This window comes from Onychomys torridus, chromosome 1 (assembly GCF_903995425.1).
Source record: "Onychomys torridus chromosome 1, mOncTor1.1, whole genome shotgun sequence".
Classification (NCBI taxonomy): domain Eukaryota; kingdom Metazoa; phylum Chordata; class Mammalia; order Rodentia; family Cricetidae; genus Onychomys; species Onychomys torridus.
Genome location: NC_050443.1, coordinates 11,374,805 through 11,398,824, shown reverse-complemented (window position 1 = coordinate 11,398,824; position 24,020 = coordinate 11,374,805). Strand labels below are relative to the sequence as shown.

At 48.9% G+C, this 24,020-nt stretch overlaps 1 protein-coding gene across 1 annotated transcript; it reads left to right on the top strand.

Annotated features, from left to right (window-relative positions):
* The first annotated feature begins 4,102 nt into the window (after positions 1-4,102).
* Positions 4,103-17,545, top strand: Igsf23 (immunoglobulin superfamily member 23). Its single transcript, XM_036194055.1, has 4 exons — positions 4,103-4,166; positions 9,972-10,184; positions 13,739-14,008; positions 17,385-17,545. Exons 1-4 carry the CDS (start codon positions 4,103-4,105, stop codon positions 17,543-17,545), a joined length of 708 nt encoding a protein of 235 aa, XP_036049948.1.
* The last annotated feature ends 6,475 nt before the right edge of the window (positions 17,546-24,020 follow it).

Genomic DNA, 24,020 nt, shown 5'->3' with positions numbered 1-24,020 from the left:
CTGGAACAAGCTGGCTAGCTACTAGCTGACTGGCAAGCTCTGGCTTCAATGGCGGTCTCTGCCTTAATGAAACGGGTGGAGAGCCATCAAGAAAGTCTCATGATATCAGCCTCAGTCCTCCACACACACTCACATACGCACATACACCTGCACCCCCTCATGTGCCTCACACTCATGTGAAGAATCATGTGCGCACACACGCACCATGCACACATGCATTCACATGAATTCTGAGATCTGTCCAAAATTATTCCCCAGACATAAAGACAAAATAAGGTGGAAATCAGGGGTGGTTCCAATGACCTTGACTCTCTCCAGTCCCCTGTGCACGGAGAAATGCTCATGCTTTTTTCCCGTGTGGTACTGCAGAGTAGAAGTGTGCATACATACTAGTGGAGAAAACACTCAGTGGGGGCTGGAGGGTTGGCTCAGTGGTTAGGACCTGACTCTTCTTCCAGACAACTTGAGTTCGATTCCCAGAACTCACATGGTGGCTCAAAACTGTCAGTAACTCCAGTTCCAGGATAGCTGATGTCCTTGTCTGCCCTCCTTGAGCACTGCGTATAAATGCAAGCAAAACACCTATACAAATAAAATAAATGTAGCTGGGTGGTGGTGGTGCACGCCTTTAATCTCAGCACTCGGGAGGCAGAGCCAGGCGGATCTCTGTGAGTTCGATGCCAGCCTGAACTACACAGAGTGTTCCAGGCCAGCCAAGGTGTGAGAGAGAGGGAGAGAGAGAGAGACTCTGTCTAGAAAAGACAAAAAAAAGAAAAAAGAAAAAAGAAAAAAAGAGGGAGGGAAAGGAGAGAGAGAAAAGACAAGACAAGAAAAAAAGGAGGGGCTGGAGAGATGGCTCCATGGTTAAGAGCACTGGCTGTTCTTCCAGAGGATGTGGGTTCAATTTATAGCACCTACATGGCAGCTAACAGTTGTCTGTAACTCCAAGATCTGACACCCTCACATAGATATACATGCAGGCTAAAACACCAATGCACATAAAGATAAGGAAATTATTTTTAAGAGAGAGAAAGGAAAGAAAGAGAGAAAGAAGGAAAGAAGGAAGGAAAGAAAGAAAAAAGAAGGAAAGAAAAAAGAAAAGAAAGAAAGAAAAAAGAAAAGAAAGAAAAGAAAAGAAAGAAGGAAAGAAAGAAAGAAAAAAAGGGAAGGAAGGAAGGAAATGTCAGTGAGCTGATAAGCATCTCTTACAGCAAGCCCTTACTGGGAGGCTGGAGGTCGATAGAGCAGACAGAGTGTGGATTTAGAAGAACAAGTTACTTTGCTTTGGGGAGTTGTTATTGTTTAACTGGAATGGAGGAGCTTCACAAAATGACGTGGCTGTCAATTCACAGAAGCCTCAGAAGCGTGTGGCCCTCTGTCCCAGGCACTGTGTAGGCTCTCTGACTCTGTGTTGAACCTGCCTGGTAAGGCGCTGATCTTGTTCAGGTCACAGGAGAGAAAGAGAGTCAGACTCTCCGGTAAGAGCAGAAGGATGAGGAGAGCTGGGAATTGCTTGCCTTCCGGATGAGTCAGAGAACTCTCCGGTCTCTGGATGAATTCACTGAAGCTGTGGGTCCCAGCACAAGATCAAACCAATCAAATTCTAGCTCGTGTGGGCGGGGCTTATGAGGCTCCACCCCTTGCTGTGTTGCTACTGGCAACTGATGGCTGGGGAGGATGGGTGAGCAGTGTGGCTCCTGATAGGTTGCCCATATGCATCCAGGAAGCACTAATTAGACTCAATGGGTTATTAAAAACAAAACAAAAGACTGGGGCAGAGGATGGGGACGGCCATGATGATGGCAGGAGGTAACGCACGGTGCCTGCCACCAACTCTGGAGTTCAGTCTCCAGCCTCAGATCACCACATGTGTGAGTGACATGTGGGGGTGAGTGTGCATATACACTCAAATGAAACTGAATTTTTTGTTTTGTTTTTGAGACAGAGTCTCACTATGTAGCTCTGGCTGGCCTGGAACTCACTCTGTAGACCAGGCCGGCCTGGAACTCACAGAGATCTGCCTGCTTCTGCCTCCGGGGTGCTGGGTTTAAAGGTGTTCACCACCATACCCAACTCTTCTTCTTTTTTTTTTTTTTTAAGGATTAATTGCATGCCTTTAACTCTAGGACTCAGGAAGTAGAGGCCTCTCTGAGAGTTCAAGACCAACCTGGTCTACATAGTGAGTTCCAGGACAGCCAGAGCAACTTTGTGTGATTCTGTCTCAAAAACAAAACCAAAAAGCCCAGGACCACCTGCTCAGAGGTCGCACTGTCCACAGTGGACTGGGCCCTCCCCCATCAATCATGAATCAAGAAAATGCCCCAGAGGCCAATCTGATGGAGGCATTTTTTTTTTCTCAACTGAGGATCTATTACCCAGATGATCCTAGCTTGCGTCAAATTGACAAAATAAAACAAACAAACCAGCACACATGACTACAGCAAAGTCACTGAAACTGCCAGTTAGTAACTGACAATAACTAACCGAGTATCTGGTAATAGCTATTGATTGATAATAGCAATTATTAGAGTCATGGCGACCTTTGACCCTGGGTGGACCAGGACCTGTGTCTGGGAGAGAAAGCATGAGTTTGTGAGTCACTGGGGTTCAAGTTCAAATTCCAACACTCCTCTCTGGCTGAATCACTTCCACATTCATTTGTTCACTAACAAACAGCACAGGCCTGAGAGCCCACCATTCCAGAGGTGGACGCAGGAAGGTCAGGAGTTCAGGGCCAGCCTTGGCTACCTAAGTGAAGTTGAAGCCAGCCTAGGCTACCCGAGTGCCTGTTCAAAAATAACAATAACATGGGCCAGTAACAAAAACTAATAGCACAATATTGTCCCAGCACTTGAAAGGCAGAGGCAGGTGGATCTTTATGAGTTTGAGGCCAGCCTGGTCTACGTAGCAAATTCCAGCCCAGCCAGAGCTACGTGGTGAGACCCTGTGTCTCAGTTAGGGTTCCCACTGCTGTGACAAAACATTGTGACCAACAGCAACTTGAGTGGGAAATGGCTTGTTTCCGTTTACAACTCTGGGGTCACACTCCATCACTGAGGGAGAAGGGGCAGGAACTCAAAGCAGGGACCATGGAGGAGCACTGCTCACTGGCTTGCTCAGCCTGCTTTCTCATATAATCCAGGACCACCTGCCTGGGAATTGCACCACCCTTAGTGAGCTGGGCCCTCCCCCATCAATCAAAGGGTGGCAGCGAACGCCTTTAATCCCAGCACAGAGGCAGGTGGATCTATGTGAGTTCGAGGCAGCCTGGTCTACAGAGTGAGTTCCAGGACAGTCAAGGCTGTTACACAGAGAAACTCTGTCTCCAAAAAAATGAAAATAAAAATGTTAAAAAAGAAAGAAAGAAGGAAAAAAATGCCCCATAGACTTGCTCACAGGCCAATCTGATGGAGGCAATTCCTCAACTGAGTTTCCCTTTTCTCAGATATGTCTGGTTTGTGTCAAGTGGACAAATAAACAAGCACACTCTGACTTCACCCCAGACAGACAGACAGACACACCACTAAAAACAAGCAAACGAAACCCAAACAAACAAAACAGCACAATTTTAAGAGCCCCTGCCATTCCCGAAGCACCTGCCAAGTGCCTGGGATGTTCTGGCCCTGGTACCATGCATGCCTCTGCAACTGTGGTACACTGTAACTAACAGCATCTTCCTTTTCCGGAGAAGTGCCAAGCTCAGAGCTGACTGACAAGAACCTGGCAGTGAAGCGGAGAGGCGGGCCCCAGCTGCCACCTATCTTGGTGACCTTTGGCCGTCTGCCCCTCTGATGGGGGTGAGGGGACAGGGCTAGATATAGGGCCACACCTTTCTTCCGAGGCGATCACTCCGCGGGTTGCGGAGGTGGGCGGGGCTAGAGTCCTCCATCCTGGAGACCTGGGTTAGCCTGCTCTTCTCCCGCCACCACTAACACGGTGCTGGAGGAAGAAGAGGCTGAGAAGGGACTTGAATAGGTGGTGGGGGCTAGGGGCAGAGGCCTGGCCGGTGGAATTGGGGTGTGGCTGGGGCCACATAAAAGACCCTGCGTGTCCTTAAGGTTCTACCCAGAACTCCCTGAGAGGTCCAGGAACGGAGGGCGACATGGACTGTCTTCTGAACATAGACCGTGGCCTCATTCCTGCCTGGAAGACACTTCTACTAACAGGTGCGTGAGAGACGGTGGCTTCCCCTCAGGTTGGGGACAAAGAAGGGACACCCTCAGAGAGCCCACATAGCCTGACACACAGACCTCCAGGTTATGAAACCGGGGACCCGCAAATTCGCCAGCTATCTGTTTGTTATGGAGAAGGGATCCTCTTCAAACAGAGTCTCACTAGGTAGTCCCACTCAGTTGGGACTTCCTGAGATCCCCCTGCTTCAGCCCCTCCCCTCCTCCCACACTGGGATCCCAGGTGTGTTCTAGCTACATAGCCTGCCTCCTTACCAGCCTCTCCTCAGTCACACCCTTCCTGCCTCAAAGGCCGGTCTAGTTATTTTTACAAAGAAGAATTAGAAAATCAGAGAGGGATGGTCACCTGCCAATCTCTCCAGACTGGTGAAGATCAGGTTTAGAATTCAAGAGTCCAGCCCCTTTCTTCCAGAGTACCACCGTGCCCCAGAGATACAAACACTGATTAAAATTATCACAGTCCAGGCTGGTAGTATGTGCCCATTATCTCAGAACCTGGGAGGCTGAGGCAGGAGGACTGCTGTGAATTTGAGGCCAGCCTATGCTACTTAGTGAAGGCCACACTAGTCAGGACTATGTAGCAAGACCATGTCTCCAACTGATAAATGAACACTCCTGTACCAGGTGCTGAGGACCGGTCTCAGTTGGTGGAGTGCTCACCTAGTTTACATGAGGCCCCACACCAGAAAAACCAGATGTGGTATGCTCACAGTAATCCCAGCATTAGGGAGGAAGCAGAAGGATCGGGAGTTCAAGTCATCCCTGGTTACATGCAAATTCAAGGCCAGCTTGGGCTACATGAGAACTTGTCTCCAAAAGAAAAAATAGAGGTGGAGGTGGGCAGTGAGATAGTTCAATGGTTATGAAAGCCTAATGACCTGAGTTTGATCCCCCAAACCCATGTAAAGATGGAGGAGAGGGTTGGGTGGTAGTGGCACTTGGGAGGCAGAGACAGATGGATCTCTGTGAGTTTGAGACCAGTCTGATCTACAGAGAGATTTCTAGGACAGCCAGGATACTTACACGGAGAAACCCTGTCTTGAAAAACCAAAAAGAAAAGAAAAGATGGAGGAGAGAACTGACTCACACAAGTGTCCTCTGACACACTGTGGGGTGTGCATGTACCACCTCACCCCCACCATCATGCACACTAATAAAATAATCACAATAACAGGTGGGTATCAGCCAACATAGCACATTGTCACTGGGACTAAACATGTCTACCTGCCAGTCAGACCTACGTTTTTTTCAGACAGTGACATTTACCCCACACACACAACGGTGTGGTCCTCACTTCACAGAGTTGGGGGCGGGGTGGGGGCGGAAGCCGAGGCTGGACACACTGCACCCCAGAAAGGTTTACATGGCTCCTCCAGGTCTCACAGCTTGGAGAGGAGAAAAGGGCTTTGAAGTGTAGTGGTCTGGAAGATGGAGACCAGAGAGAGCCTCTCTTAACAAACAAACTGCTTCCTTCCCTAGGTCAAAAGTTCTGAGACAAGTGTTTTGGCCCAAACCTGTCACCCCAGCCCTTGGGAGGTTGAGACAGGAGGATCACAAGTTTGGATCCGGTATGGGCTCTATCATGAGACCTGATCTCATAAAAGAGCCCCCAAAATGTCCAGTCCTGTCCATTTTAAAGCCCTGAGGTGGGCTTGGTGGCAATCCCAGCTCATGGCAGGCAAAGGCAGGGGAACCACAGAAAGCTGGAGGCCAGCCTGGTCTAGACAGCAAGTTCTGGGCCAGCCAGGGCTACTCAGTAAGACTGTCCCCAAAACCAGCAAAACATAAATAAGAATCAATAAAGCCCCAAACGCCACCCAGCATAAAGCTTTCCTGGTCCCCAGGTCAGGGCTTGCTCTGCAGTGGGGCTGCAGACCTCAAACAGCTCTCCTGTTCTCTCTGGCTGTCCTTCCTCCACTTCAGAGCTGTGGTCTGAGCCCCTCCGGGCATGCGCAGAGGGAAGGAGAGACCAACAGTCCTGGGCAAGCGTTTGCACCTCCCGGCTGAGTTATGGGGGGAGATGGTGTGTGCACTCAGGGATCTTTCTGGCTGGGGCCTACTTGGAGCCCCTGCTCTCTGGAGGAAGTTCAGCATCGTCACCCACCACCCCTGAGTCTCTCTGTCTAGATCATAATGAGCCCTTCCTTCCCCTGGGCCTAACCCAAGAGAGCCTCCGACTCCCTTCACAGCCCCGTGCTGCTCATGTCTCTCCAAATGCTGGCAGCATGGGGCATTTCCCAAGACCCCTCCTACACAGGCATACCTGCTCCCCACCACTGCACTCCGGGGGACTTCATACAAGTCTAGGGCCCCTCATCTCTCAAACTCTGAGAGATGCCTCCTAAGGTCTCCCACCAGGCCCATACCCCAGCCCCATTTCAAGTCTTTACCAAAGACACCTCAGTCACCTCCACACAGCCACATGCCTCCTTCTCTGAGCCCCGAGGGGCTGGAGGAATTGGGGGAGAGGGGACTCTTTTGTGTTAGGTCTCAATAGGGAATATGGATTCTTGACATCCATATTCCATACCAAGGGAATATGGATTTTGTTCTTGACTTTTAAAGGAGAGTCACTGGGCAGTGGTGGTGTAACACACACCTTTAATCCCAGCACTCAGGGGGCCAAGGCAAGCAGATTTCTAAGTCCAGCATGGTCTACAGAGCGAGTTCTAAGGCAGCCAGGGGCTACACAGAGAAACCCCTGCTTAAAAAAAAAAAAAAAAAAAGGGAGTGGGACTGAAGAGATAGCCCAGCAGTTAAGAACACTTCACACTTGCAAAGGACCTAGGTTCAGTTCCCAACACCCCCATGAATGCTCACAAATGATCCCTTGAGGGTCTGGCCTCTGAGGGTAAAAACAGACATAAATGCAGGCAAAATGCCTCTTAAATAATGCAAATTAAGAGAAAAAAATTGAACTGTACTGGATGAAAGACAGAATTCCAGAGCCAAGTTACAGAGTAGATTCTGGAATTCTTGCCCATCACAAAATCATCTTTATTATTAGCATGTATGTGTGGGTTGGGTGCTGTCGTGTGCATACAGAGGTCACAGAACAACTGTATGGACTCAGTTCTCTTCTTCCACCTTTTTCTCTGGGTTCCAGGGATCTAACTCAGGACATCAGGTAGTTAACAGCACTGGTTGCTCATCCAGAGGACCCGAGTTCAGTTCCCAGCACCCACACTAGGTGACCCATAACTGCCTGTTGTATGTGAGGGCAGCTCGGTAAAGAAATTGACATAATTGCTCCATGACATGGTTAAGGATTTCGTTATAGATATGAGGGGGGTGGGAGAGAGCAGAGAGAAGACGAAAAAGTGGACTGAACGTGACCAGGGCTAGAGAAGCAGGAAAGTGGGAGAGAACAGTGGAGAGAGCCAGAAGTTAACAAATGGTAGAGAATAGAGCAGAGAGGGGATTGGGGGCTCAGAGAGGAAGGGAAGGGGTAAGAGAGAGAATAGGGGAAATGGAGTGTAAGTGTGGGGAGAGTAGGGAACAGCGGGCTGTGAGGAGGGTGAGTCTCTGGGAAGAGGCAGGAGACTGGCCTGGGGCCTTGAAATGTGTAACAGGCACTTGGGATACAGAGGAAGCCTGGAGGCCAGTGTGCACTTGGATATGCTGATAAGTGGGACAGGAAGTCATATGCTCCTTCTGCCAGAAGAGAGAGGAAGTGACTCCTTTGGGCAGGTGGGAATCGGCTTCACAAGTTCCTGAGGCATGCCGGCTTTTATCTCAAACAGAATCCTCCTGCAATCCAGGTTGTGATCATTTCTGGATATTTGCACTGCCCGAGGCTGTTGGTAGAACTGTGTGTTGCACCGGTCAGTAGTGGCGCACGCCTTTAATCCCATCCAGGTGATCTCTGCGAGTTCGAGGCCAGCCTGGACTACAGAGTGAGATCCAGGACAGGTACCAAAGCTACACAGAGAAACCCTGTCTTGGAGAAAAAAAAAAAAAAAAAAAAAAAACTATGTGTTTCAGAATAATTGTTTAACGGTGTAAAGATGTGTTGTGTTTGTTTATGCTGCATCTGTTTAGCTATATGAAGATGAGTTTCTGCTTCACCTTGCCTGCCTAAGGCACCTGATTGGTTTAATAAAAACCTGAATGCCAATAGCTAGGCAGCAGAGGGATAGGTGGGGCTGGTGGGCAGACAGAATAAGTATTAGGAGGAATCTAAGAGAGACAGAGACAGAGAGAGAAAGTGGGGAAGAAAGGGAGATGCCAGGCACCAGACAGACACGGAGGAAGCAGGAAAGCAGGGTGGACAGCATGTAGATGAGGTAAATGAGCCTCAGGGCAGCACATAGACTAATAGAAATGGGTTATTTTAAGTTAAAGAAAAAAAAAAGCTAGCTAAAAACAAGCCTAAGTTAAGGCCGAACGTTCATGATTAATAACAAGTCTCTGTGTCATGATTTGAGGGTTGGCAGTCCAAGAGAGCCTGCTACATGAGACCTAACACCTTTAGCCCCAAATCTAGGGTATCTGATACCCTCTCTGGCCTTGATGAGCACCAGCACACACATGAAAGTGTGCATATGCATGACGTGCATGTGTACACACGTACACACACACGCACACACACGCACACACACACACACACACACACACACACACACACACACACAGCATGAGGGGGGAAAGCATGGTAGTATGGACCTATATTTTAAGCACTCTAGAAGGCTGAGTCAGGAGGATTGCCACAAGCAAGTTCCAGGTCAGCCTGGATAGCCTTGGCTACACAGTGAGGCACTATCTAAAAACAACAACAACAACAACAAACAAACAACAAGAATCAATCTATTTCTGTTTGAAATGGGGCCTTGTATAGGCCAGGCTGGCCTCCAGTTTAATATGTGGTTGGCTTTGAACTCCTGACCCTCTCGTCTTTACCCACCAATGGGATTGCAAGCTCTCACCATCTCTCCAGGCCTCTCTAGCTCTTGTATTAACTCCTTTCCTGTTACTGTGGTTAAAATTACCCCGACAAGCAGGTTAGGAAAGAAAAGGGTTAATTTTGGTATCCAGTTGGGAACCATGGCCACACAATCAGGAAGCTGGTTGGTCACATTTTCAATCAACCCCAGGAAGAAGGGAGAGAGAACAGGAAGCATGGCTGGGTTCTAAACACTCAAGGCCCACCTCCAGTAATGTACTTCCTCCAGCAAGAGTCTCTCTCCTACACCAGGGGTCCTCAACCTTCCTAACGCTGCAACCTTCTAACACAGCTCCTCATGTTGTGGAGACCCCAGCCATAAAATTACTTTTCTTGCTACTTCAGAACTGTAATTTTGCTACTGTTATGAATCATAATATGTAAACATCTGGTATGCAGATTATCTGATATGCAATCCCTATGAAAGGGTCAATCGACTCCCAGAGGGTTGCGATCCATGGGTTTAGAGTCGCTGTCCTCAGCTGGGCAGTGGTAGCACACACCTTTAATCCCAGCACTTGGGAGGCAGAGGTAAGTAGATCTCTGTGAGTTTTCGAGGCCAACTTGGTCTACAAAGTAAGTTTCTGGACAGTCAGAGCTGTTACACAGAGAATCCCTGTCTTGAAATATATATATATAAACCTAGATCTGTTCTCTAGGCTCCATTACCTCTCCCAAATGACACTGCCTGGTGGGGACCAGGTGTTCCAACCCACCACCACTTTCTCCAGCATCTGCACCATTGGTTCACTTGTGGGCAGGTGACACTTGCGAGTAGCATGTCACCTGTGGTCTCACTTGTTCCTTGATGTCCCCTCCGCCTCCCTGCCTCTTTCCAGGTACCCTGCTCACCTCCTGCACCTGCTCAGCAGCCTCCAAGCTGGCCCAGATGGAAGGAGCTGGCACCCACCAGCACGTCCCCAGAACCCTTGATGGAGTTCTCAGTGCTTCTTGGTCCCGAGAGCCTGAAGTCCAGCCACCAGCCAGGATCTCTCCCAAGGGCCTTCTGGGACTTCCTCACACTAGCCAGGACATACCACACACAGAGGACAGCTTGGTCATCAAGAATGTGGCAACTCAAGACACGGAAGTTCTGGACACCAGCAAGCCCCACGGGAGTTCAACAGAGAACATCCAAGTCAAGTGTGAGTGAGGCCCACATAGAGGGACCCAGTTCTCAGAAATCAGACTCCCAACACCCTGCAAAGCCCAACAGGTCATCTCTGGTATAGTCATTAGTCACCCCGTGTAAGGCTGTAAGAGAAACTTGCTATCACAGACTCCCAGAGACTGGATAATTTATAAAGAATGGAAGTTAGAAATCAGGTGCTGTAGATAGGGTTTCTATTGCTGTGATAAAACTGGGTGGAGAAGGTGTATTTTAGGCTTCCAGGCAATGGTCCATCACAAAGGGAAGTCTAGGCAGGAACCTGAGGGCAGGAACTGAAGCAGAGGCCATGGAGGAGAAACGCTTACCGGATTGTTCTCCATGTTCACTCTGCTTTCTTTGTTTTTTTTTTTTTAAATTTATTTAAGTGCATTGGTGTTGTGCCTGCATGTATGTCTGTATGAGGGTGTAGGATCCTCTGTCACTGGAGTTACAGACAGTTGTGAGCCCCCGTGTGGGTGCTGTTCACTGCTGAGCCATCTCTCCAGCCCTCACTTTGCTTTCTTACGTCACTCAGAACACCCTCTCAGGAATGTCACTGCTCCCAGTGAGCCAGGCAGTGGTGGTGCTCACCTTTAATCCCAGCTCTCAGAAGGCAGAAGCAGGGGGATCTCTACGAGGTCAAAGGACAGCCTGGTCTACCGAATGAATTCCAGGACAGCTAGGACTGTTACACAGAGAAACCCTGTCTCAAAAAGCCAAAACAAACAAACCAAAAAAAAAAAGGAAAGAAAAAGAAAATGACCCCACAGACTTGCCTATGGGCCAATCTTAAGGAGACATGTTCTCAATTGAGATTCCCTCTTTCCGGATAACTTCAGCAACTTGAGTCAAGTTGACAAAAGAAAACACTAATCAGAACATGGGGTACAGTAGCACAAATCTCAGCACGTGGGGGCCAAAGCATGATGATCAGTAGTTCAGGACAACATAGTGAGTTTGAGGCCAATCTGGGATACCTGAGATTCTGTCCCATACACATAGCCTCTATTTCAAAACTGACATTTTGTTTGGCAAAAGGTTCTAGGGGCAGGGAGGCCCAGGGGCTAGCGCATAGTGAGGGGCCCGTGTTTGCTACAACTGGACAGATGGTTTCACTTGGCAAAAAGGACAAGTGTGTCAGCTCTAGTCTTCCTTCCTCTTATAAAGCCCCTAATGCAGTCAGACCTGGTGCCCTGGGCCTGTAGTCCCAACTACTCAAGAGGCTGAGGCCGGAGGATCACCATCCTGAACAACTAACTTAGTGAGACTCTTGTTTCAAAATAAAGAGCAGAAGCAATGCTTAGTTAGCAGTTGAGCCCCTGCCTAGAATCCCCCAGTGAGGGGCTGGGGTGTGGCTCAGTGGTAGAGCCCCTGCCTAGAATCCCCCAGTGAGGGGCTGGGGTGTGGCTCAGTGGTAGAGCCCCTGCCTAGAATCCCCCAGTGAGGGCTGGGGTGTGGCTCAGTGGTAGAGCCCCTGCCTAGAATCCCCCAGTGAGGGGCTGGGGTGTGGCTCAGTGGTAGAGCCCCTGCCTAGAATCCCCCAGTGAGGGGCTGGGGTGTGGCTCAGTGGTAGAGCCCCTGCCTAGAATCCCCCAGTGAGGGGCTGGGGTGTGGCTCACTGGTAGATCACCTGCCCAGAGTGATGTGGATGAGAGGGTAAAAAGTACTTACCACCAAGCCTGATGAGCTGAAGTTAACTTCCACCAATCACATGGTAGAAAAAGAGAACCAACTCCTGCAAACTGCCCTCTGACTCTGTATACAGCCCCACACTCTCACACATACCTACACATAAAATAAAAACATGTTTTTAAGAATGTAATAAATTTTTTAAAAAATACTCAGTTATGCTGGTCGTGGTGGCACACGCCTTTAATGTCAGCACCTAGGAGGCAGAGGCAGGTAGATCTCTGCATTTGAAGCCAGCCTGGTCTACATAGCAGGTTCCAGGACAGCCAGGGCTACATAGTGAGACTGGGTCTCAGATAGATAGATAGATAGATAGATAGATACATACATACATACATACATACATACATACATACATACATAGGTACATAGATAGATACGTACGTACATAGATAGATAGATAGATAGATAGATAGATAGACAGATAGATAATTGATAGGTAGGTAGGTAGATACATACATACATACATGATAGATAGATAGATAGATAGATAGATAGATAGAGATGTAGCATGAATCTTAAAAGTTATTAATAAAAACAAACCTGGAGCCAGTTATTGGGGTGAATGCTGGAAGATCAGAGAAGCAGAACAAGCCACAGCCACCTCACCTCGCCAGTTCCTCAGCGGATCCTGTTTCCTCAGACTGGAAGCTTCTGAGTCCTCATATCCAGAATGAATCTCAGCTGAACTGTGCTGCTCCAAAGCCTAAAAGTTTAACCAGCCTAGTTCGTGGTCCTCACGCTTTACATACCTTTCTGCTTTCTGCCCTCACTCCCTGGGATTAAAGACATGAGTCGCCATGCCTGGCTGTTTCCAGTGTGACTTTGAACTCACAGAGATCCAGATGGATCTCTGCCTCCCAAGGGATAGGATTAAAGGTGTGTATGCCACCATCCTGGCCTCTATGTCTATCTAGTGGCTGTTCTGTCCTCTCACCCCGATAAGTTTATTAGGATGCACAATATATCAACCACATAGAGATGATAGATAGATAGATAGATAGATAGAGATAGATAGATGAATAGATAGATAAAAACAAAAAATCAAATGCCTCAGTTATGAGAGAAATAGCTTAAAATAATTGTGCTATGGGGCTGGAGAGGTGGTTCAGTGGTTAAAGCTGCCCTTCCAGAGGACCGGGGTTCAACTCCCAGGACCCACATGGCAGCTCACAACTGACTATAACTCCAATTCTGGGGGATCTGACACCCTCACACAGACATACATGCAGCCAAAAGACCAATACACATAAAAAGAAAAGAAGGAAGGAAGGAAGGAAGGAAGGAAGGAAGGCAGGAAGGAAGGAAGGAAGGAAGGAAGGAAGGAAGGAAGGAAGGAAGGAGGGAAGGAGGGAGGGAGGGAGGGAAGGAGAGAGAGAGAGAGAGAGAGAGAGAGAGAGAGAGAGAAGAAAGATTGTGCCTAACTCTGACTACTCAGTAACCTAGTATTATTAGTAATAGTATAGCTAATTCTGTGACTGCTGTCACTGTGATGCCCCATAGGCAATGGGACACAGGAGCTGGTGAGGCCCAGCAGGTCTGTACTCCATGAATGTGTGAATGACTGAGAGGGTGAATGAATACATGAGTGAATGTGCGTGCGTGCGTGCGTGCGTGCGTGCGTGCGTGCGTGCGTGCGTGCGTGTGTGTGTGTGCGTGCGTGCGTGCGTGCGTGCGTGCGTGTGTGCGCGCGCTCCTGGGGAAGGCAGAAGAAATGTCGATGTCTCTGGGAAGTTCCTGAAACCCTCTCTCTCTCTGTCCTCACAGACAACCCCATCTTGATCCCACTGGTGACCTTCCCGGAGGCTTTGAAGGGTGTGATCTACAGTGACCTTAACTACTCTGTGATCCTGAGATGGGCAGCGACCATGAACCCAGAACCTGTGCTGAGCTGGACCTTGAATGGGAAGCCATGCGGAACTGGGGAGAAACTATTTATCCGGAGACTGTCCCCAGAGCAGCTGGGCACATACCTGTGCATAGCCAAGAACACAAACAAAGAGCTGGTCTCCGAGCCTGTGACTGTCTCACTGAGACGTAAGTGTCCCCAGATCTCTGTACCTGCATGGGTGTGTGTGTGGCTGGCTTCCCACAGCCACCCTAGATCTTTCTAGCCAAAATGTCATTTCATCTTTCCTTCCACACAGCGGCCTGTGGCCTATTAGCTCCCCCCTGTCCCCCATTTCTCTCATGTAAATCTGTGTGAATGTCTGTATGTGTATCCCTGTACATATGAAGGCCCGGAACTGGCTCCCCACCTTATTCACTGAGGCAGGGTTTCTCAGCTGAACCCCAGGCTCCCATACAACTAGTCTAGCTTGCTCTAGGATGCCCCTCTCAGCACCCTCCCACCCCCGCCTCACCTCCCAGCCGCTGGGATTAGAAGCAGACCATCTGCCTGACATTTATGTGTGAGCCCTGAGGGTGCTCACACTTTATCCACTGGACCATCTCCCCACATTAGCCCGTTTTGCATATGACAGACTGTGGCTCAGAGATGAATTCTACCTCCGCTGCAACCCCTTCACCTCTCAGACACTATTCATGGGGCGATGTGAACAAATGTCCACTCACCCCAAATAGGAAACTAACAGACCAAAATAAGGATACCACAGAAGTCCAACTTGGTAAACCGATGAGTTTTATTGAGGTTATTTACAGGAATGTGGGTCAGGAATTATTTACAGGAGCAGAATTGACTCCAAGACAGCTCATCACCAAAGCCCACCCCAGCATGGTGACAGCTCACAGAGCTGGGAACCTGGAGCACATGGCACAGTCCGCAGTCAGCTTAGTAGGGGAGTGTTCTTCAAGGATTGTCTTAGGACCTCCAAGACCAAGTTCTCAGCACAGAGATGTATTTGTCCCACACGGAAAAAGGGCAGGGAGTAAGAGACAAAGACAGGAGACAGAGGAAGAGGGAGAAGGGGAAGGGAACAGGGGAGGGAGGAAGTCTTATTTGTCCCAGAGGGATGTAGGACTGTCTCTGGATAGAGAGGAGACAGACATGACCCCTAGGAAAATGGCGGTTTATAACGGTAAAAGGGGAAATCCTCGAGTTAAGATGAGGTGTTCAATTTTAATTGGGTATGTTAATTAGGTGAGCCAAAGGGGAATTTTGATTGCCGGACTTCAATACTTTGATAGCTGGACCTTGGTAGTCAGCCTCAGGAGGAGGAAGTGGCCAGATAAGGGAGTAGACCTTGGAGGCTAGCTTTAGGATATAGTCTAACATTCCTAATCTAATGGAATTCAGTTATTATCACAAAAACTACTACTTGGAAAAGTCAAAGACTTCTCCAAAGGCCAAGCCATGGTTTAAGAAGTCTTGGTGATATTTTAACATTTGTATATATATTAGCTGGTTCCTACAATGATTTTCTTGTATGCAATGTGTGCTTCCAAGAACTCCTAACAGTGTATTTATCTAAAATACCTATCAAGCATCCAAGGCCAAACAAAACAACACCTGTCTCCTAGGTCAGGTGTATGGCTTTATTTCTTGTGCAATTTAGGGTGAGAACCTCCTTCCTTACAGCCTTACAAATAGACCCTTACCTAACCACTTCCAGGAATGTAGACTGAGCATATAGACCCCTTTTTGATATACTAACCGGTCATTAGCTCTCAGTTGACCTCCTCCTTTACCACTCCATTTTTGGGTTATAAAAGAAAGGCTGACAGTCACTTTCTGAGGAAAATTCTTACCTGCCTTTATGGCCCTGTAGAATTCAAGTCTGGTGATCTGGCTGGAGAGGGTGGATTGCTATGGCTTCGGTTTATAACTGAACACCTCAGAGACTTGGGAGGACCTAGAGGTCTAAGGAGATGGAGAGGAAGAGAGGAGTGGAGAACTTGAGGATGGAGAACTGATAAGGAGGATTATGACCAGATAGAACGTGTGGATAAGATGGAAGGTGAGGAAGAGTCAGATGGGGAAGTACTAGATGGAAAAGAACCCAGATGAGGCAGAATTAAGATGAGAGAATTAAGATAGAACTTAGAGGGAGCAGTGGATAAATGTAGAGAGAAATCAGGCAAGAAAGGAGCTCAGCACGAGAACGGAACTGAAGCTGTGTAGACAGGATTTTATTCCATAGGAATAAAGTAGACAGACTAAGAGCATGGTGTACTTAGACTCACTTCGCGAAAAGAATTCTCACCACTTGTAGTTTCTCTCCTGAGCCCCTGGGAAGTATAATATTAAGGCTGGTCCTTTTAATATTATACAAGAGCCAGGAGGTGGTAGCACACACCTTTAATCCCAGAACTTGGGAAACAGAGGCAGGTGGATCTCTGAGTTTGAGGTCTATAGAGTGAGTTCCAGGAAGACAGCCGAGGCTGCACAGAGAAACCCTGTCTCAAAAAATGTAAAAATGTTAAAAAAAAAAAAAAAAGTTTATTCTTTGAGAATTTCATGCTGTATGCAATGCATTTTGATCCTATCCACCTTGACGCCCTCTTCTGACCATGTGTCTCCCTCCTGGTTCCCCCTCCCCTTCTTTGTAGCCCACTGGGTTCAATTAGTGCCCATGTGTTCTGCCACCCACTGAAACACCAGCAACCAACCAGTGTACAGTCCCAAACCCAACTTTACTTTCTGGAAACAGGGTCTGTCCCTGAACTTGGGGTTCATCGATTCAGCTAGACTAGCTGGCCAATGAGCTTCGGGGGCCCTCCTGCCTGTCTCTGCCCCCTCCCCAATCTCAGCACTGGGGTTACAGGCAAGCTCTTAGCTTTTTACAGGGATTCTGGGAATCCAAACTTGGATCTTCATGCTTGTATGACAGTATTTACCTCGTGAGCCATCTTCCCAGCCTGGAAAGACAAAACCTCTGAAGAGTAGACAGCCCCCGGTAGCCCTTCAGCCACCCAGGACATCTTTACTGAGCAGCTAAAGTGTGCTCAGCCCAAGCTGGGGTTACCCTGATGACCAAAACCACTCCAGGCTGAGAGCTAATGGGGGACACTACAGACAACCCCCACTCCAACCCTGGAGACCAGAACAAACAGGACTGGGATGAGGGGGTCTTGGGAACTGCGGAGCAGAACTCAGCCTGGGAGTCAGGGAGGGCCTCCTGGAGGAGGGGCAATCGGAGCTGGTTCTAACATACATAAGGATTATGCAGGCTCTGGTAAGGAAAGGGACAGAAGAGGAGAGGTGGGGGTGGCGGAGGAAGAGGAGGGAGAGACAGGTATGTGGAGAACAGCGTGTGCAGAGGAGCCTGGGTTATAAATTGACCCGAGGACTGGCCAGTGAGAGACCCCAGACCCCGGGGAGCCACAGCAGGATACCGAACAGGAGAGGAACCGGGTCCAATGAAGCACATTCGCAGATAGAATGACAAGCAGAGGGGTGTGGAGGAGCTAGCTAGCATGGGTCCTTCAGTCTTGCCTTCTCCTTGATTCCCAGAAGCCACCGGGACTCCCACAGCTGTGGCTCCCACAGCTGCCTACCCCATGAGGCCTGACGACTTCCTGTCCCTGTCTGGAGGATCTGCCATAGCCCTCATCGTGGCGGCCACCCTGGGAGGTCTAATGCTGCTTGGAGCTATCGGCTATTACCTAGTGTAAGGGTTTTGCCCTTAATTACGTCATCATCCTGGGACGCGGGCGGGCCCTCCATGCCCCTTTCCTTCTTTTCTCTCTCTCTTCCTCCGCTGGGTCTCTCTCCCGATAAAGCTCTAAAAAGGTAACCATGGCTCGTGATTCTTCTGCGGGCACGCTCCTCCGCCAGCATGGCCGCCGCGGGCGGTGGCCAGCCACCAGCAGCAGCACCAATTTAACCAACATTTGGTGCCGTTCAACTCGATATACCAACCAAAGACCTGCTGACTGCTGCCGTTTGCCACCTCCTCCCCCGTCCAGCGGGACCGTGAGACCACGAGTGCACGCACGTCCCTTGCTTCCGCTGGACCCCTATACAGCTACCCTGTTACCGCCATGGTTCTTCACAGTGAGTCTGCTGTTCTCACGGCTGTAGTCTGAGCTATACTCTTTGTGATGGACACCCTAGGCGTTGTTCTCGTGCTGTGCTGGCAACGGGAAGCACATTTTTGCTCCTGACGAGGAGAAAAATGTCGTCTGGGGTCTACCGAGTGGACCAAGGGCAGTGTAGCTGCAGCTCTTCCCATCCCTTGATGAAGAGGAGGGGGACTTGAGCTGATCTTAGATCTTACTTCATTCTCGGGGTTGAAGTCTGATCCCAGTTTGTTATTTTAATTTTTAATTTTTCTCTCGGCTACAGCCATGGGACAAAGGGGCGGATACTACCCACTTACATTGGCAGATGGGGCAGGTACTGGTAAATCTGGCCGCATGACAGAGTCGCGGGAACTTCTGCCAGTGAACAAGCAAATAAGAGTTACTTTATCTCCAAGCTTTCTGCTAAAGCTTTAAACCCTTCCCTTCCCCACTTATATGTCGGCCACGTGCAACCTTTTCTGTCTGACTTTCGCCGGCAGTGGGCAGGCTCAAATGGGCAGACTTGGGTGGCTTCTAAGACTCTCCCCCTAACTCACCTGAACTCCACCCACTCATTCTCAAACTGCCTTGAGAAGCACATATGGGTCTGAAAGCGGCTGAGATCCATACAATTAAGTTTACAGTAGTCAGGATGGCTCCTAAGCCAAAAAATCAGCTTATAGCCTCAGAAAAGTCTTCCAAAAAGATCAGTTTACAGTCTGCCTCCTGGCAGATCTTCCAAAAGCTGTCCTTAAGCCACCAATCATCAAGAAAAAAAAAATTCAGGAGATAGAATAAAATCCATCTCTTGTTCCCCAGACCTCCCCAACCGAAACTTAAGCACCTAGAGAGCAAGGCTCCTGACCCCACGGGCAAAAGAGTCATCTGTGGCATTTAAGGTGTGCCAGGGAAGAGATAAAAGCCTGAAAACAAAATTGCCAAGTGCTGGCACTCACTGACTCCCGAAAGCTGTTGGGTCCCTGTTTTAAGTGAAAAAGGCCCCAGGCTAGCGAATGCCCTGCCAGGCCATAAACAGCCTTGTTGAAAGTGCTGCCTAGAAAGACAACCAGTCAGCTGACTGCCCCCAGGTGCCAAGACGCATGGGTACACCAAGCTAAGACCTCCAGCAGACCTAGGCTTGGCTACAGACATGGCAGGGAACCCAGAACACAGCAGGGAAGTGATTCGTTTCTTTCCTTCTGGACACCAGAGCCACTGACTCAGTCCTGGGAGTTTTGGGATGTCACCTCTCCTTTCTATTGTCGGGAACAGAGGACAGCCTTACCCACCTCACCAGATTTAATTGCACTTTCAGAGTTACTTAATGAGAAAGATTTCCAACTAAGATAAGAGCTCATTGTCTCATTTCAAAGTTACCGCCTGTGTTTCTCATGTGCATACAGACAGGGCCATGATCTTTGCCCATGCACCACAAGCTTTTCTCTTCCCAGTTCCCTCTTCTAATTAACTGCTCAGCTAATGGTACAAGAACACCACAGAACTGGAGTCCAAAGATCATCAAGGAAGAAACTGTAACAGCTAAAAGGTTTTTACACCCCCAGAACCAAAAGTGTCTAGGCGCTACAAAAAGACTTTAATGCAAACATCTATTACTATGAGATGCTTTAAATAATCTGCCTCTGATAAAACTTAACATGTTTCAAAATCCATCTGGACAGGCTGGATCTACCAACATAAAATAATAATGATTGTTTTCTCTCTAAGCTTTTTTCTATGTCACCAGAATCTTGTCAGATACAAGGTTCCCAGCCACAGCCAAGAGGGATGCATGTCTCCAGAACAAACGGACAACAGACAACATCCCACAACTCCTGTCTACCTCAGAAGACTCCCCTTCTCCATTCCCCCAAGAGCCAACCAACGTCCAAAAATCAGCTGGAAGCAGCTTTTGAGAGGAACGACGCCCCTATTCCCATCTAACTGCTTTTTTTTATAATAAGTGAAAGTCTGGGATGTAAGGGTTTTGTCCTTAATTATGTCATCCTGGGACGTGGGCCAGCCTAAAAAGTGGGCGGGCCCTCCGTGACCCTTTCCTCCCCTCCTCTCTTCCCTCCATGCAGTCTCTCTGTCTCTCTCTGTCTCTCTCTCTCCCTCCTAATAAAGCTCTAGAAAGGTAACCATGGCTCGTGATTCTTCCGCGAGTACGCTCCTCTGCCAGCACGGCTGCCGTGAGTGGTGGCCAGCCACCAGCAGCAGCGCCAATTTAACCAACACCTAGTCCTGGCACTGAAGGTAATTCTGCCCCTCCCACTGGTCCACCAGACAACATCCACCCCAGACCACGTGAGCCCGACCATGTGAGCTCAACTTACATCACTCTACCAGACAAGTTCACTTCTATTTCCAGTTTTATAGATGAGAAACAGAGAAGTCGGGATATTAGTTCCAAGCCACACAGCCAGGGAGCTACAACACTTCAGATTCTAACAAAAATCCCACTGAATCAACAGCTGGGGGGGGGGGGGGCGTAGACGACTGTGATCTCAGAGCTGCCACTCTGGTTCACTAGTTCCCAAAGTGACAGGAGGGGCTTTGAGTGCCAGGCTGCTGTGACTCACATCTCAGTTTAGGAAAGCTTTGGAGAAGTGGAGTTCCCTTGGGGCTCAGTGTGCCCATCTGCTAAATGGGAATGGTCATAGCTGCACCCAGCCCACGGAACTACAGAAGTCTGAACAGCTCTTAAGAGAGGCCGGCTTTGTGAGCACCACATCCCGTCCCTCTTCTGTGTGGTTAGGGATGCAGACATGATGGTCAGGAATGAGTGCCTGGGACGGAAAGTCTGGAAGGAGGATGGGGAGCGTGGGGCAGAGGTGAGGACCCATGCTGCGGGAAGAGAAGACAACTGAACAGTCTTGGTAAAGTCACCTGTGCCGACCCAGTGCGTCTGAGTGCAATCTCAGGAGCCACACAGTGGAAGAAGACAAATCCAGAGCGTGCACACACACTCGTGTGCACACGCTAGTGTTCACACACCTGAAAATGTAAAATAAGGGTTAGGGCTTCCGTGTGTGAATTTGGAGGAGTCACTCAGCAGTGATGAGCTCTCTCCCTCTCTCTCTTCACCCCCTCCCTCTCTCCCTCTCCCCTCTCCATCTCCCTCTCTCCTTTCCTTCTCTCCTCCACCTCTCTCCTCTCTTCTCCACCTCCCTTCCTCTCTCCCTACCCTCCCCCCCCCCCTTCTAATTTTGCAGAACTGACTAGCCAAGATAAGGAACATGCAGCTAACCTGTGAGCGCATAAATCCCAGGAAAGGAATCTCAGACAAGATGACTGCCCATGCTGAGCTTGGGACCTCCTCCCTCCCGCTTTGCCGGCCATTTGTCCCCAAGATGTTCCTGTCCTGTTGAATGAGGCATTGCTTGTCCGTTCCCCTGCCCACTGCAAACACCTCATCTGCACAGCCCACCCGCCCTGAACACCACCATCTCTACTTCAGCCTCTTGGACTCCAAGCCAAAGAAACTCCCTTGCTGTGGGACGTTCTGTGTGTCAAAAGTGTTGCTCTGATCAGCTTCCTTGTGACATGCGACCCTTCTGGTTTCCTGCTAGGATGGGGACACAGGGATGCAGGATGCTGGATTCCAGGGACTGCAGAAAGTGTACTGCTTTGCCCTCGAAGCTGCACAGAACACACAATATTTCTTCTGCATGTGCAGCTTAGTTTTGCTTATTCTCCAAACAAACAAACCAAACAACAACAACAAAAACCAAGATTGTCCATGCACCTAGACAAGGGGAAGTCATGGCAGGCCCCCAGAAACCCATGGTGCTCTTGTGACTGGCATCAGTCATTCTGTGCGGGGCTCTTCAGGTATGGCTGATTTGGGTTTTGGAGATATGGTCTCACTTTATAGCCCAAGCTGGTGTCTAACTCATAACCAGTCTACATGCTGCATGGTGAGTCTCAGGCCAGTCTGGGCTACGTGAGACCCAGTTGAAGAAGAGGAGGAGGAGGAGGAGGAGGAGGAGGAGGAGGAGGAGGAAATAAATTTTAAAAAATTAAGGATAGGGCTGGGCACGCCTGTAATCCCAGCACTCAGGAGCAGAGCCAGAAGGATCTCTGTGAGTTCGAGGCCAGCCTGGGCTACAGAGTGAGTTCCAGGAAAGACACAAAGCTACACAGAGAAACCTTATCACAAAAACAAAACAAAACAAAACAAAACAAAACAAAACAAAAAGTTAAGAATAAAGAGGTGGCTCAGCTGTTAAGAGCACTTACTGTTCTTGAAGAGGACCAGAGTTCAGTTCCCACCACCCACATCTAGCAGCTCACAACCCTCTAACTCCAGTGCCAGGGGACTCCACTCCCTTTGCTCAGGTCTGTTGCAGGGATATTTGATCACACTGTGACACTCTGAGAGTCTTAATAAAGTTAACTTTGAATCAGGGGCCAGAGTCAGCATCTAGCTCACGACAATTAGCCATAGAGATTTTGGAGGACCCAGGATACAATAGAGAGGCACAGGAAGGAGGAGGGAGGGGCTTAGAAATATTCACGGGCTTTCCAATCTGGGAAGTATGGTGAGAGGGTCTGCTGGTCATTCCTCTGCTGCTTTCTTGATCTATCAGGTGTTTAGCCCAATGTCTGACTCTCGAGTTTTTATTGATAATAGAACAATTTAGATAAATGCATGACAGATCCGTGGACACCCACACACGTGGCATATACTCAGACACGTGTTCATACACCTAAGTAAAACATTGAAAAATAAAAACAAATCTCTAAGTAAATTCCAATACACACACAAAAACAAACAACAAACAATTTAAACAATTCAAAAGAAACATGCAGAAAAAGGTGGGTATAGCCAGTTTCTGCCTCCTCACAGCTCAGTAAGTTCTGAGTAGCTAGTGTTCCCGAAGAAGGCAGTGACATAGTGAGTTCCAGACCACCCAGGGCTACCTAGTTAGACCCTGTCTCTAAATAAATAAGAACAAATACAGCCGGATAGTGGTGGTACACACCTTTAACCCAAGAGGCAGGCAGATCTCTGTGAGTTCGGAGGCTAGCCTGATCTACATAGCGAGTTCCAGGACAGCCGCTACATAAAGTGACCCTGACCCAAAAATAAATTAATTAATTAATATTTATTTAAATCCCAACACACTCGGCACTTCCCTGGCCTGCAGTCCTCATTTGTACCCACCTACAGACCCTTCTTCCATATCTCTCCAAAGTTCTGGTTATTGAGTGACATCTCCATGATGTCCATCCTGTCCGGTCGGTTCTGAGTCTCCAGGACAGAAGGGGGGGTTGGAGGGGGGCATCTGGAGGGAGGCCTCTTAGGACAAAGGGAAGTAAAACATAGGATGTTCTCAGGGAGATGAGACCTTCCGTCCTGCAGGAAACCTGACTGAGCAAGCTAAGGAAGTGAGCAAAGGCATTGGAAACTCCCCAAAACTGGCAGTTCTGTGAGGCCTCTCCTCCCCAGGAGAATATGGGCATTATGGACCTGAGAGTCACTCTCAGACCAGCTGGGCCTGGGAAGGACACTCCCCACCCTGCTGAACTGCCAGCAGGCTGTGCAGGGTGCTGCAGGTTCCCAGCTCTGCTAGCTGTCACTCATGCTGGGGTGGGCTTTTGTGATGAGCTGTCTTTGAGTCATTTCTGCTGCTGTAAGTAACCCCTCACCATTACTCCTGTAACTAACTCCAATAAAGCCCATTGGTTCACCAAGTTGGACTCCATGGCGTGATAGTTTGAATGTAATTGACGTCCATGATCTCATAGGGAGTGGCACTATTAGGAGGTGTGGCTTTGTTGGAGTGGGTATGGCCTTGTTGCAGGAAGTGTGTCATTATGGGGGCAGGATTTGAGGTTTCCTATGCTCAGGATACTGCCCAGTGTGTCAGTCGACTTCCTGTTCCCTGCAAGATGTAGAACTCTCAACACCAGCACCACATCTGTCTGCACACTGCCATGCTCCCCAGCATGGTGATAATGGACTGAACCTCTGAAACTGTAAACAAGCCACAACAATTAAATACTTTCTTTATAAGAGTTGCTGTGGTCATGGTGTCTCTTCAGAGCAATAAAAACCCTAAGACAGGTGGTATCCTTACTT